At 43.7% G+C, this 15,313-nt stretch overlaps 1 protein-coding gene across 1 annotated transcript in view; it reads right to left on the reverse strand.

Moving 5' to 3' along the window:
• DNAH9 (dynein axonemal heavy chain 9) overlaps positions 1-15,313 on the reverse strand; it is a 305,997-nt gene that overhangs the window by 106,926 nt on the left and 183,758 nt on the right. The window contains exons 42-45 of the mRNA XM_058676055.1: positions 14,290-14,451; positions 11,124-11,320; positions 1,939-2,101; positions 36-159 (exon numbers count right to left, since the gene is read on the reverse strand). Coding sequence (XP_058532038.1) covers positions 36-159; positions 1,939-2,101; positions 11,124-11,320; positions 14,290-14,451 — 646 coding nt within the window. The remainder of the gene's footprint in view (positions 1-35; positions 160-1,938; positions 2,102-11,123; positions 11,321-14,289; positions 14,452-15,313) is intronic.

Raw genomic sequence — 15,313 nt, forward strand, 5'->3', positions numbered from 1 at the left:
GGACTGGGGATCGTCAAGGGCAGTGAGTGTCTTACCAGATGCCAAGAGGTCATTGATGAGCACAAGGAACCGCTCGTCGGCCACTTGGGTGTCAGTCATGAGAAACACTGTGCTCTGATTCTTCAGCCCGACCTTCAGGCACAGGCTGGCCAGGTCCGCCTGTCACAACGATTGAAGCCAGAAATCTCTGAGAACAAGGCTTCCCCGGGGAGAACCCCAACCCTTTAGGGAAGGGACCCATTTTCTTACTTGTTTTAGTGAGCAATAAAGCAAGACAGCACTGGGCTGGGGGCAGGGAGGAGTGCTGTCTTACCCACAGGCAGGAACATGAGCCTTGCTCCCAGGCCTCAGTGCCAGCCCAGGAGGCAATGCAACCAGGCAGTGATGGCCTTCATTCATGTAGTCATAGTGGTTGCTGCACCAGCTTCTAGGAGCTCCTGATTTGTGCAAAGGAGTTCTAGTTTTCTCAGGGGACAGAGATTGTCCCGTGTTGCTCTGCCTCTTAAAGCATCTGAAAAGTAAATGTCCTGCTCTAGGAGACAATGGACTATTCTTGGCTTTAATGGAAGAGTTATAATTAGGAGGCTACCAGAGTGGAGAGGTGAATAGATCTTATGGAAGCAATATCTTTGTAATCTTCGGACCAACTCTATCAAAACACTTTTGCTAGAAGTCTTATACTTTATCATCACTCAATCCTGCAAGTGCATGAAGTTTCAAGCTAGAATGACAAATTCTTGTGTCTACCCAGCTTAGTCTGTCTTGCTGTATTACCCTAGCTTGCAGCCCCAATGCCTTGTTCCCTCACCACTCAGAGCTCAGACTACAGAACTTCCTTTAATATCTAAAGCACTCCCCTTAAAGAAAAGAGACTTCCATTCGGATTAATGGCTGTCACCTCACGCATGTGAGGAATGATCTAAGACAGTGTTTCTCAGCTCTCATTAGAATCATCTGGGAAAGGCGTTAAAGAATGAGGATGCCCAAGCCATTCCCCAGAGCAATTCAATCACATCATCTCTAGGTAGGATGCAGGTGTCAGCATTATTCCAAAATCCCCAGTGATTTCAGTGCATAGATAAGGTCTTAGTATAGAACCTCTGTCTTTTTCATTCTGTAGATGTTTAACTATACACAGGCGATCTTGTCTTGTCTTTTTTGAAAGTGTTCAAGAAAGGTGTCATGTGAACCTGACATATGACCTTGGAAGTGGCCAATGTCGTGAGGCTGAGCTGCAGTTTCAGAGGCAGAAATGAGCATGTACATCTCCCATCTTAGGCACGGGGATTAGGAGAGCAGGTGGGTAGGTTCCTCTCAGTGCTGCTTGGAGTTCTGACAGGGACAGCAAGGAGCACACCCTGACCAAGATGAGTCCACGATCTCCTGACTCAGTTGTGGCCATGGGCAAAGGCTGGAGAACACGACTTCTGAAGCTGTGCAGAACCCCTTTCTGTGCATGCTCCTTGGCTTCTGCTCTCTGAAAACAGCTATCATTGAAAGTCCCACTTATCAGAGGGTTACAGCATCCATCTTTGAAACTATGAATTTCTTCTGAAGCTTGGGACCAACTTTAGGATTCCTCCTGAGTAGCTGGTGAGCTGTGTGCTGAATGTCATCTAGAGGGGATACCTGTGTTTTTTGGGTAATACACTCTTTCTGTTAACTCTGTAAGAGGTGCTTTTGGTGAGGCTCAGATCTGGGGTCCTTGCAACTGAGGTCTTAAAAAGGATTACCTTGGAAAGACTCCTGTTCTCTGATTGAAGACAGTGTGAAAAGACACACTTACAACATCAGCCTGGAATCTAAGGGCTACCCAGACAGATGTGTAAGGGCAAGTTGTGAGCAGGGGAGCCAGAGAACTAGTGAAGGTGACAGGGATTTGGGGGTGGATGGAGAGAGGCCCAGTTGGCACCCTCATGGCTGGCCCACCCCGCTTACCTTGAAGTCCAGGATTTGGTAGCCTTTGCGCAGACTGATTTGGAAAACATCCATGGAGCTGATGAATGCTGCCAGCCTGGTCAGACTCTGCTTGCCGCTGCCACCAACGCCAACCAGCAGCGCGTTTCCCCTGGGGGACTCCAAGATGCGACTGATGTGACAGCTGAAGACAAGGAAGCAGAGGCTGTGTGTGAGACGCATGTGTGGGGTCTGAGTGTGAGAGCGAGCCTCCCTGGAGACATGTCCAGGCTCCAGCTGTGGGAAACTGTGATTAGATGACCTCTCATCTGGACTCACCTTCTTGCCAGAGGGGGTTGAAGTTGCCACTGCTGCTTCCGGTGGGTGACCCAGGGAGAGAGATGGAAAGTGCACATGGCAGGCAAGGAATGCAGGGTTGAAGAGAGTGAGCGACAGCAATGGGGGTGCAGGACCCAGAATCACCCCCTTTCTCCTTCCTGGACAAACTTAACTTTGCCCCACCTCCCCACTTCACTGTGTATTCGGGTAAGATGAGAAAAGTATAAGGCTTAGTGATTAAAACTATGGCAAGGAAGGCTGGGGGATGAGGCAGGTACAGAACAGTTTGTTCCTCTTGGGAAAGAATGGGGACAAAATCAGTCAGTAGGATAAGAACAGTGAGCCCTGGCATAATTCTCCTCTCTGCCTCCCTTAATCCACCCTGGACACCCATGCTCTTGTAACAGATATTTGTGGTTTCTTATTGTCAGCCACCTCCTGGGCTACTGGGTTTTTCCAGTCACAGCTCTATACTTCTCACCCCTCAGTGAGCAAACTTCCTTTCCAGCACCAGCAGCATGCTGGGTTAGATTATCCCTTGTAGAGGAAATCTCTCCTCAAAGGCCACCTCCATCAGACCTGCTCACGGCCTTTCCTCCAGGACACACAACCTCTTCTTCACTTCCCCTCAGCAGTCAGCTGCTACATTCTTTATAAACATAACCCCAACTCCTTTTTCTTTTTCTCATCTTCAAAGTAGCGGTCCATTCAGGAATGCACATAAACCGTGGCTTGGGATAGTTTGGTTTAAGACTTTTCAACTTTACAAGGGTACAAAAGTGGTGCACAATCATTAGAAACAATGTTGGCAATTTTTGGATCTTGGTTTTCTCCCCAGGCCACTGATGTGTGGTAGGTTCCTTTCTTTTGAGGCTGCTGCGCTGTGCTGTTTATTAGGTAAGTTGAATCCATTTGGGGCTTCTGATATTTTTAGCTTAGGATGGGTTTACCAAGACTTAACTCCATTATCAACACCACTGGCATTAATTATATTTTCTCCTAGTTGCTTTTTTTATCTAGAATCTGTATGCTTACAAATATACATTTATGTGTATACGCATTAATGACACCTGGAAAATTCACAAGTCTCTCCTGTGTCTTTTAAAATTTATTTATGCCAGAGATACAGAAATGCCCAGAATGGCTGACAATAGCCAGATCAAGGGCCAAAGCCAGTAGCCAGGGACTCAGTCCAAGTTTTCACATGAGTAGCAGGAATCTAATTATCTGAGCCATCACTGATGCCGCTTAAGGTCTGCACTGGCAGGAAACTAGGATCCGGAAGCAAACCCAGGCACTCCAATGTGGGAATGTGGGATCTGAGTGTGTTAACTGGTAGGCCAAGGACCCACACCCTATCTTTTATATTAAAAAATAAAAAATAAAAACAAAACTGGGTTCATCCAGAATACTGAGCACGATGTTCCGAAGCCATTTTTCCTTTGAGCAATGTATTCTGATGATTTCCTTATGCCATTAAATAATCAGTTAAACCATGCTTTTGATGGTGGGATGATATTTCGTAGAACATCAATTATATTATCAACAATAAGAATACTGTAAGTTGCCTGTGTACTGTGGTGTATTATTGGAAAATCGGACTTATTTCCAACATTTCTGAGTCCTCAATAATATGATTTTTTTTAAGTTTATATTTTTATTTCTTCATGGTAAGTTCCCAGAATTGAAATTGCTGAATGAAAGATGTTTCAGTAACTGCCATGCACTGACAAGCTGCTTCCTTGGGATGAAAGTATCAGCTTATGTTTATTTTCAGATTTATTTATTTTTATAGTAAAAGCAGATCATATTTACGGGAAGAATGAGAGACAAAGATCCTCTGTCCACTGGTTCACTCCCCAAGTGGCTGAAATGGCCGGAGCTGAGCCAATCCGAAGCCAGGAGCCAGGCGCTTCTTCTGGGTCTCCCATATTGGTGCAGGGTCCCAAATACTTGGGCAATCCTCCACTGCTTTCCAGGCCACAAACAGGGAGCTGGATGGAAACTGGAGCATCTGGGACATGATCCAGTGTTAACACGGGATCCCATTGCTTGCATGGTGAAGATTTAGTCATTGAGCCATTGTGCTGGGTTCAGCTCCTCTTAGAATTGAACAAAGCCAAATATCTCGTATTGGAGGATGAGGATGTATTGGGTTATGTTAGTTGAATGTGTCAGGTCAACAGACACAGTGGTCAAACCACAGTAAAGAAATAAAGACAGAAGAAGAGATGACTGATGTTAGTGATCATGGGACCAAAAAAAACAACGAGGATAACAAATCCCACACAGCTTGACCAGAGAATAGGTTCCACAAGAGACTAGTTGCACAGGTTACAACCCTGTGTCATTGTCTTGCATTAATAATATTAGAATCAGAAATGCCATATTCAAATTAAACAATGAGGCAGACAACTTAAGGTGCAACAAACATCAACTTAGAACAAGGGCTTGTTTGGGGAAAGGGCACGAGTGGCTAGTTTTAGTGAGTTAAATTTGACTCACAAAATGTAAGTGACTAAGGATCATGTGGAGTTCCTGCAGTTTGCATTTTCCTATGCTGCAAATTTTCAGCAATACTCACGAATGTAATTAGCATATGCTGTTCGTAGATACTCACGGCTTCACATCTCCAAAGAGATGTCCCTAAGCCTGAAAAAAACCCTTTGGGGCCTAGCGCCGTGGCCTAGCGACTGAAGTCCTCACCTTGAACACACTGGGATCTCACATGGGCGCCGGTTCTAATCCCGGCAGCTTCACTTCCCATCCAGCTCCCTGCTTGTGGCCTGGAAAAGCAGTCGAAGGATGGCACAAAGCCTTGAGACTCTGCACCCGTGTGGGAGATCTGCAGGAAGCTCGTGGCTCCTGGCTTTGGATCGACACAGCACCGGTCGTTGCGGTCATTTGGGGAGTGAATCATTGGACGGAAGATCTTCCTCTCTGCCTCTCCTTCTCTCTGTGTATCTTTCCATTAAAAATAAATAAATCTTAAAAAAAAAAAAAAAAGAAAAAGAACCTTTGGCAGATGTATCAGCATCCAGTCACAGCCAAGCTCCCAGACTTGGCTGACAGTGGGTCACACATTCTCTAAGAGAAAAAAAATTGTCGGCCTACGATAACATATCCAGCAAAGCTTTCTTTTGTCTTTGAAAATGAAATAAAATTCTTCCACACTAAAGAACAGTTAAAAGAATTTGCCTCTTTCAAACCTGCCCTACAAATGATACTTCAAGGTGTTCTCTTGACAGAGAAGAGGAATAACACCTACCAAAACCAAAGGCAAACGGGAAGAACATCCCAGTAAAATGACAACAGAGGACTAAACCAATGAACAACCCATTCCTAAAATGACAGGACCAAAGTACCATCCATACATATTAAACTCTTAATGTAAATGGCTTAAGCTCAATCAAACGTCCTAGATTAGTAGACTGGATTAAAAAACAAAACCCATCTGTTTATTGTCTGGAGGCGACACACTTCACCAACAAAGATCAGCAGAAACTATATTGCATAGTTTTGTTGTTTTCTGCTGGTTTCATCTCTTCAAAACACTTTCTTCTGATTAAATCATTCAGGGACTCAGAGATCATGCAGTGGCATCATTTTTTTCAAGAAGGTTCTTGATTTTCATTTCTTCAGCTACACGTTAGTCATTTAGTAGCATGTTATTTAACTTCATGGTGTTGTTAATTTCTTTTTTCTCCCCGATGTTGATTTTGTTTTGTGGCTCTTCATTTAAGGGGATGTATAGTAGCTGTGTAATGGAGACTGTCATATCTAGTAACATGTCATTTAACTTCATGGCATTGTAAATTTCGATTTTTCTTTCTGTTGTTGATTTTGTGTTATGACTTTTCGTTTAAGGGGATGTACAGTAGCTGTGAAATGGAGACTAACATCCAGATGTGAGGATACAATGTAGTATGCATTTCTGCTTCCAGACAAAAATGGACTTACAATGAAACTGTTTACTCTATCTTGACAATAGGATGCTGGACTCTCTGCCGTTATCCATGCCTGCAATGATGGGCATATGACTGTGTATGAAGAACTATATGTTAGCAATGATATAGAGGAACTAGGTGGGGGGGAGGGAATTGGGGAGGGGATAAGGGAATATGGAACTGTATCATCAAACGATAATAATAACAATAAAATATAAAAAAAATAAAAAATATATTCTCTAATCTTTGCTGATTTGAGCGTAGGAAATACTATGGCTTTAAGTTTTTATTTGATTTCTAAGGAACTGAATCTTTTTCATGTTTAGGAATTAATGGTTTTTGTGAATTTTCTGTTGCTACCCCCTGCATACTTTCTCAAATGCAGTGTTTGCGTTTGTAAAACCCCGTGATGTATGTTCTATCTTCCACTTGATCACTTAGTTTTCTTTCAGGTATCCCAGATCACATTGTTGTGGTCTTAGGCAGCTAATTCAGGGTCAGGAGCTTCGAACCCACATAATCCTTTCTGCCTACCTGTGATGCTCACCTATCATCACCTGCAACCTAGGAAGGGGCAGTATTGCATTGTTGTATAAATACTCCCCTTGCAAGCCCCCATTAAGACCCGAGATAAGGAGGAGTTCTCTGTCTTGTCCAGTGCTTGCCTTGCTCTGGCACTCTGACTCTTGACCTCCCAATACCTGCCTACGCTCTGGCTTCCCGCAGACAGACTCCGAGGACAGGCAGCCCCTGAGCATGGCCCCTGTGTGTCGGTATTCCTCACCCTCTGTTCACTGCTTGGGTGAGTCAGTGATGATGTTAATGTCAAGATGCTTTGTATTTCTAATTTGTGCACTTTCAAGAGTTCTGGGAGAGGTGAGGCCCAGCAGCAATAGAATATGGACAGCGAAGCCAGGAAAGGTGAATGTCTGCAGCTTTGTGTGTCCAGGTTGTTTGCCGCATGTCTCTTGAGATAACTTATATTGCTGGGGAGGCTGGAACATAGGTCTTCAGTTTAATGGATGGACTTCATGGTAATGACCATTTGTTCCTCTCAGGGTTTCAATTCATTTTGGATTGCCATATGGACTTATCATTTGCTAATTTCTAGTGGGCCCTGTTAGTACCAAGCTTGGCTAATACATTCTAGTCTTGTCTGGCATGATCTCTCTCACGCCCTGCAACTATATATATATATATATATATATATATATGTGTGTGTGTGTGTGTGTGTGTGTGTGACTTAAAATTGTCTTAGTGAATTTTATGTAGTTTAAATTTATTTACCTAAATATTTGGGACTGGATCTACATTTCCTTTCTTTGTGATTTTGCTTTTTCATGCTGATAATTTCATTGTAATACTTACACCCCCTTTAGAAAAGATTATTTATTTATTTATAAGCAGAGTTACAGAGACAGGGGAAAGGCAAAGAGAGAGAGAGAGAGAGAAAGAGAGAGAGAGAGAAAGAGAGAAAGAGAGAGAGAGAGAGATCTTCCATTCACTGGTTCACTCTCCAAACAGCTGCAGTGGCTGGGTCTGAGGCAGACTGCTTTCCTAGGTTCATTACCAGGGAGCTAGACTGGAAATGAGCAGGCAGGACTTGCACTGAGGCAGGCATGGCAGATGGTGGCTTAACCTTCTATGTCACAATACTGGCCCCATCTTGTGTCAGATTTACTCATCCCTTGCCTTTTGGTTAAACCATCATTTCTAGATTCCTGAGGAATGCATATAGCTGTCACCCACTGAAGGTGTATTGAAACAAAGTCAAGCCAGGTCTTAGACTCAGCCTCACTGCGGGAATGAATGCTCACCATTCATTTTGCAAGGTGTAAGGGATCAGCTGCTTTATGTCTGTGTGCTAAACGTCACTTGGTAGAAGGAAAAGCTTACAATGCTGTGACATCTAGGAACCCTCTTCTGATTCAGAAAAAGAACAGTGGGGATAGGAATGGATCAATGGAGGGAAGAGTGGTCAATTTGGACAAGCCACTGGGTTTTCTGGGCTGCTCAACAGCCGACTCTCTTCTGGAACACCTGAACTCAGTTTGGTATGACCCATGTTATTCCATATCAAATGGGAAATGCATTGTTAGTGATGAAGTTTCCAAAGGAGAGTGTTTAAGTCTGCAACCATCAGCACTAGATTCCAGCTGGGGATTCATTAACAACCTCTGGCGAGGGCACAGGACTCTGCATTTAAATTACACCATTTAGAAGGGAGATCAATATTCTGAAGGGCTCCTGGGCCAGAAAAACCAAGGCAGGCTAAGTTAAGTCCATTACTGAATTTCTAGGGTATTAAATACAAAAGCTGGGGATGTAGCTCAGCACAGCTGGAGAAAGCTGGTGTATTGATGACCATACATACACACACACACACACACACACACACACACACACACACCACACCTGGAGGAATGGTGACACTTGGGACACAAGAGAAGTACATCTGAAACTCTTGATGGATCAAAATTATGCCAAAGGCAGAGAGGCAAGGTGTAGTCTAAGCTTTTGAAAAAAAAAAAAGCAGAACAGGAATCGAGTGAAATGGTGGAGGAAGTCAGAAGAGTATACTTGGCAATCTGAAGGAAAGAAAGTAATAGTGCAAAGCAGACCGTTGTACTTGTTGACTGCTTAGTAAGTGCAAAACGCTTCGCCTTACGGTTGCCCTCCTATCACTGTCATTTTCCAGGGAAGGAAGCAGAGGCTGGGGAAGTTAAGTGCAGTTCCTAAAGCATCCCAGTCAAGAGGTGACAGAAGCTGGATTTGAACTTGGGTGTGGCTCTGTCTCCAGATGTGATCCTTAAACACTTCACAAGAGATGTATTCCTGCTCAGCATCAAAGTGGTTGAAAAGCAGAAAGACAACGTTGGGAAAAGACATGGGGAACACACACACACACACACACACACACACACACACACGAGTGTTAGAACTCAAATGAGGAAGCCAAAATGATGAAGTAGGAAGATGCCAGAATGAGCATCCATCTACTGCACCATACAGTCAGGCTCTCAGCTTGGTCCCCTCGACCCATGCACACAACCTTTGCTTCTTGCCCTGTCCTTGCTCCTTGCATTTCAGAAGGTGGGAGGATGCTGGAGAGGCCCACAAACCCATGTCCTGGACACCGTGGAAAAGCACGAGAGGCCATGGAATCTTGGTTTTCCTTGCCCTTCCCTTTAAGAAAGGAGTGTTTCTACGCTGTCTGTCTAGTACAAGCAGCAAAGTGGAGTCTCTGAGCCCTAGAAAGGGAAGAAAGGGCAGCCCAAGGTCAAAACAAAGAACATGGGTATTTAAACACAGGTATGCAACTATTACACATCCAAATATACTTTTTTTTTTTTGTCAGTGATTTTGCTGCTGCTAAAAGCAGCACAGGCTTCTCTCTGTACCTTCTGCTTGGAGCTTGTTGATGAGCCTCAGGAGAAAAGGCAGTGCTGGTAGTCAGCATTATTTTCCTTCCTGAAAACAGTATTAGTCAGTTTGATCACCTACAATGCAAGCTACCCTGACTGAAGGCGGCTGATGACAGTAACGAGGAGGGAGACAGAGTACAAAAGTCGATCACTTGCGCTTCAAAAGAATTGGGGTTTACGAAAGGATGAAAGGAGAGATGACTTAAAGGGGCCACCGGGGTGGGCTGGTGGGAAAGGGAAGACTCAAGGGTAGAAGGGAAGAACAGCTTTCCATCGGGGTTCAGGTAGGAGTTGCCCTGAGTGCAGTGTTTGGGGGACTTGAAGGAGAGGCAGAACTTTTTGGCGAAGACTGAGAGTCCCATGGAGAAAAGGAGAGGGACTTGAGGGGTCAGGAGGGCTGGGGGATGGCATTCCTTCTGGGGACTGTGAGGAGGAGGCTGGGGACAGCACAGTGGGAAGGTAAATGAGATGGAAGACTGAGGGATGGCAGGCAGGAGTTTTCGAACAGCAATGCTACTCACAAAGACATTGCAGTTTTGAAATACAAGAAGGCTTCAAAAATAAATGGAAGGTGGACTTAACAAACGGGCTTACTTGGGCGCAACATTTTTGATACTCATGAACTGTTTTTTAGTATTTATTTATTTGAAAGAGAGAGACAGAGAGAGAGAGAGATCTCCACCCACTGATTTACTCTCTAAATGAGGACAATGGCCGAGTCTAGGCCAAAGCTACAAGTTGGGAACTCCATCTGGGTCTCCTTCACGGGGGACCAGGGGCCAAGTACTTGGACCCTCTTTTGTTGTCTTCCCAGGCACATTATCTAAGAGATGGATCAGAAGTAGAGTAGCTGGGACTTGAACTGACCGTGATGTGGGATGTTGGTATTGCAGATGGAAGCTTAGCTAACTGTACCACAACACTGGCCCCATTTTTTTTTTTTTTTTGTCATAGAACACCTTTTCTGCAACTATCTGGATACGCTTTTAGATGTGTGCAATAGAACAAAAATCTTTACCCCATTAAAAAATTTTTTGCTCCTGTGCCAAGGTAGGGACTAGGCACTTTCTAGCAAAGTTCCACTGAACACATTTTATTTTTTGAGGGATTAATGTTTATGAACTTTAAATATGTTGGAAAGCTTTTGAAAATGTGTTTACTTTGTCATGTTTACCAATGATTTATTGACAGTTTCCCCAAATAAATGGAGATTCTTATAAAAAAATTAACCCTTGGATAGGTACTGGGGTAGGCATATGAGTTCTGAGCTATTCCAGTGCCAATTTTATGGTCTCCACTTTTTCTTTGGAGTCACTAGGTTTATGCCCAAGACAGTGAATGCCAGACATGGAAACAACTTAAGCTCTGACTGGATTCAGCACTCTGCTGCCCTCCTACGGCCAGTGGGAGAGTCTGCAGCTGCTTTCCTGGTTATCAGGAAGGGTCTGGAAACAGCCAAAGGAGACCCCTATCATAGGAAGTAAAAGCAAAGGTTAGGAAGAGAAGCACTACTTACACGTGGTGAATGGCATCCTCAAAGAGAACCAGGTCCATCATCGTGTTGACTTCATTGTGGTTCTGCAAGGCTTCCACCAGAGTCTGGGTCAAAAGTTCCCAGGACTGGACAGGCATGTATTTGGGCTCACCAATTCCATTTGCAAAGTGGCAATACACGTTCGGGCCTTGGATCTGTTTCACCGTCTCTTCTGTATCCTGAAGATGAGAGATGTAAGAATGGGGACCCTTCCTTACTGACTCCAAATTTTGACTCTATATAAATAGAGTGGAAACACTTTTTTTGTTTTGTTTTGTTTTCTGTGCACCCTGCCTAAATAGTCAGTGTCAGTGCTACTTCCAACAGTGTGTCCCTGTTGAGAAGCTTTCAAATGTGCATTGTTAACATTCATTCACCAACTCTGTGAAGTCCTGGGTGACACCTGCTATTCCTGGTTGGGTGAGGCTAGGAGATGGAGGGTGTGAGGTGGCAACTATTTCCTAGATCACAAGGGACGAGGACACACAGATGGGTTTCTCCCAGCAGGAGCTCTTTTGCCAGTGTTGGATGGAGCGTGCACTATCATCCAACGGCTTACTCTCCTCATATCCTTTCTGGCGTATCTTGCACCATAGCAAAACACACTTTCCTTTTCCCCATGCAACAGCCCACTGTAGGTTGCCAGTCCCAGCCTCATAGGTTCTATCCTGTTGGCCGTCCTTAGGTAATAGACTTATTTACAGGGACATTCGTATTCTGAAAGTATTTAGAGTAGAACCCTTTATAAAGCTTTCTCAAGGCTATGGACTTACTGCGTGTGTTTGATCTCACCCACAGGACAAATGATAGTTATTGTGTTAAATGAATTTCAAGTGTTAATGAACTTGAAAGACCTAGCTGGGAAAGAGGTAACCAATATGCTCTTCACCAGCAGGAAGGGGTATTTTTTGGGACAAAAAGACCCCAAGATCAAGCTCATTAGACCTCATATACAGCGAGTAATGATGACAATAGTATCTATAGATGCTATAAAATAACCAGAAGAAAGGGCTGGAAAGAGTCCTCCAATAACAAGGAGTTATAATATTTTCTAGGTGGCTTCAATGGCCACAGAAAACAAACTCTCCTGGCTTTGCCAGAAAGCAACAGGAAATGCACATGCATTTGGATAAGATCTCCATGCAGTACAGGAGGGCTATTCAGGTTAGTAGCACAGGAAAGCATTTCAGAAAGTAACAAGGGAATACAGTCATTCACTTTGGGAATGGGTTTACTTGGAACCAGATTCCACTGCAGTCAATTTACACTAAGGATTTAGCAGACGAGGAACAAAAGCATAGCTTTGAAAGGTTGACAAAAACTCTTTGATCCACACAAGTCTCTGATTTTATGATCAGAGCCATGCTGGGTAGAACGGAGAAAGAAAATCAACTAACGTGGTGAATCAAAGATTCCTTAATAGTGATGCTATTTCACACAGCGCCAGGTATCAGAGTGGCAGAAGCTCTTAGTGGTGGAGACAAGATTGTGTGGCTTGCTTGGTGTATATTTAGCAACCTTTTATTGATACCAATATGAAGATTGTGTGCAGGCAAACTTTCTTCAGGCTAGCATTTCCAATGTTATTGAGAGAAAAATGGTGGCAGCATTAATGATCCCTGGGTCTATAATCAAATGGCTGTAGACGCAGTAGACAGGCCTGCCTAAAAGGCTCCATTTTAATGGCTTGAAGTTGTGCTTTACGAGTGCTAGCCCAGATCAACTGATGAGGTCAGTCAAGCCTTACTTACAAGGCTGACATTGAACATACAAGTTGGCCAACACTACAAGGCTGGGGGAGGAGAGAGGGGAGCAGCAGATGTGAGAGTTCTAACATCAGGCTCCACACGAGAGACATAGAAGGACTTAGAACGTTTGGCCTAGCAAAGAGCAGATTGGGATATGCTCCTTAAAATGCTGTCCAAACATTCAAGAGGCTGGGGTAGAGGAATCTAACCAAGAACAAATATGGAACTAAGCCATACACGATGAATATAGGAAAAGCACAGCAAATGTTACAAGCTGTATTTCTAAGCCCAAGAGAAGCATGTAGTCAATGTGTAGAACGTGGAGCTTTGATGAATAGAAGGCACAGTGTTAATTGTAGGTTAACTTTGACATTAATAAATATAATATGGTCTCAGGTTGTGTTAACATAATCAGTGTGTCCCAAGGCATATTTCATGAGCTGTTCATTATGCAAATTAATAGGTTTTTATGAAAAGAAGTGAGTTTTAGGGTTTAATACGTTTGGGACATTGTATATGAAATAGGGTTATTCACAATTTCTGGTTTTTAATCTGCTAAATGCACTGTGAACTTCCAAGAGACAGATAAAATACAATTTCTACTAATTTCATTACAGACATCTTTTCAAGGAGTAATGTGTAGCACAATTTATTAGCAGGACACATTTTGGGGAATAAGGTAACAAAATGTAGTATATTAAGTAAGGGAGTGGTGATCCTGCTTTTGGTGAGAATCAGCTAAACCTTGTGGTGAACATTAGGCACCACAACCTCAGGAAGGAGGTGAAGAACTGATGGGAAAACAACCAAGAATGATGCTAACTTTCTCTGGATTTGTAGTTGACTTGTGCTAGAAAAGGTTAGAAAGATTGCAACTATTTGGCCTAGAGAAGCAGAGATTCAGCAAAGACAAGATAAATGATCTTCAAATGTTTCAAAGGTTGTCATACAGACCAAAGACTAGTGGACATGGAAATAAATATTAGGCTATTATTAGAAAAAAAATTCTTGGTGTTTAGCATTTCTCCAAATTTCAAAACTGTTTTGAGTTTCATGTCATTTCAAAATGACGGTCTTGGGACAGATGAGATTGTCACCCAAGGATGTTGGGACATTATATGGAATGACCAGTGTGGAAGAGGCTAGGGAGACCACTCTGCAATGTACTGGCACCAGGTCAGACGATCCTTATGCACCTTTCCATCTCGGAGGTTTTGTGTTGAGTTGGTGCCTATTCGTGGCCCATTGCTTTTCATTTGGGAAAAAAAAAAAAGAATTCCCTCCCTTACCCAATCTCTGAGCTTCCCAAGTTAATGGCCTAGATTTTATTATTGGGGTGATCCCTTGCTCCATTATCCCCATCTTTGAAATGCAAAGGAAATCTGCAGGGCGATACTCACATCCAAAATTTTCTTAAGTACTTCCGTCTGGATTTTATCATAGAGTTCAAAGTCCTTTTCTTCCACCATCTTATCCCGATAAACCCGGTTGGATTCATGCAGATACAGCTTGATGAGGTCAGGTGCTGATTTTACACATTCCACAGAGGAGAAGAGAATGCCCTTCAAGGAGAACAGACAGAACAAGAATGACAGTGAATGGGGCCAGGGCTGTAGGCAGCGAACTGAGCCGTTCCTTACAATGCTGACCTCCCATATTGCGGCCTCTGTTAGAGTCCTGACTGATGTGTTTCAGATTCAGCTCCGTGTTAAGGCATCTGGGAAAGCAGTAGACGACCTTGGGCCATGGGCACCCGTGTGGGAGACCTGGATGACATTACAAACCCCTCATTTGGGCCTGGCCCAGCCCTGGTGATTGCAAACATTTGGGAAATGAGCCAGCGCATGAAAGCGGTCTCTTTCTCTTTGAAACTCTTACTTTCCTTAACTAACTTTTTTTTAAAAGATGTATTTATTTTTCATTGGAAAGTCAGATATACAGAGAGGAGGAGAGATGGAGAGGAAGGTCTTCTATGTGCTAATTCACTCCCCAAGTGACCCCAATGGCCAGAGCTGCACTGATTTGAAGCCAGGAGCCAGGAGCTTCCTGCAGGTCTCCCACATGGGTGCAGGGTCCCAAGGCTTGGGGCCATTATCAACTGCTTTCCCAGGCCACAAGCAGGTAGCTGGATGGGAAGCGGGGCTGCTGGGATTAGAACTGGCTCCCATATGGGATCCTGACATGAACAAGGAGAGAACTCCAGCTGCTAGGCTACTGTGCCAGGCCCTGAAACTCTTAGTTTCAAATACACAAATAAATCTTTAAAAGAAATGATAAGTATAATAGCTAAAAGAAACTATTTTATGACACTTTTTTTTTATCAGCCTGGGATTATTATGGCTTGGGAGCAGCTCTTGGAGTATGTCTAACTCTCGCAGAAGGAGCTGAATAGAAGCTTGTGGAGAAAGATCCAAGTGTTTGAGA

This window comes from Ochotona princeps, chromosome 17 (assembly GCF_030435755.1).
Source record: "Ochotona princeps isolate mOchPri1 chromosome 17, mOchPri1.hap1, whole genome shotgun sequence".
NCBI classification, from domain to species: Eukaryota; Metazoa; Chordata; class Mammalia; order Lagomorpha; family Ochotonidae; genus Ochotona; species Ochotona princeps.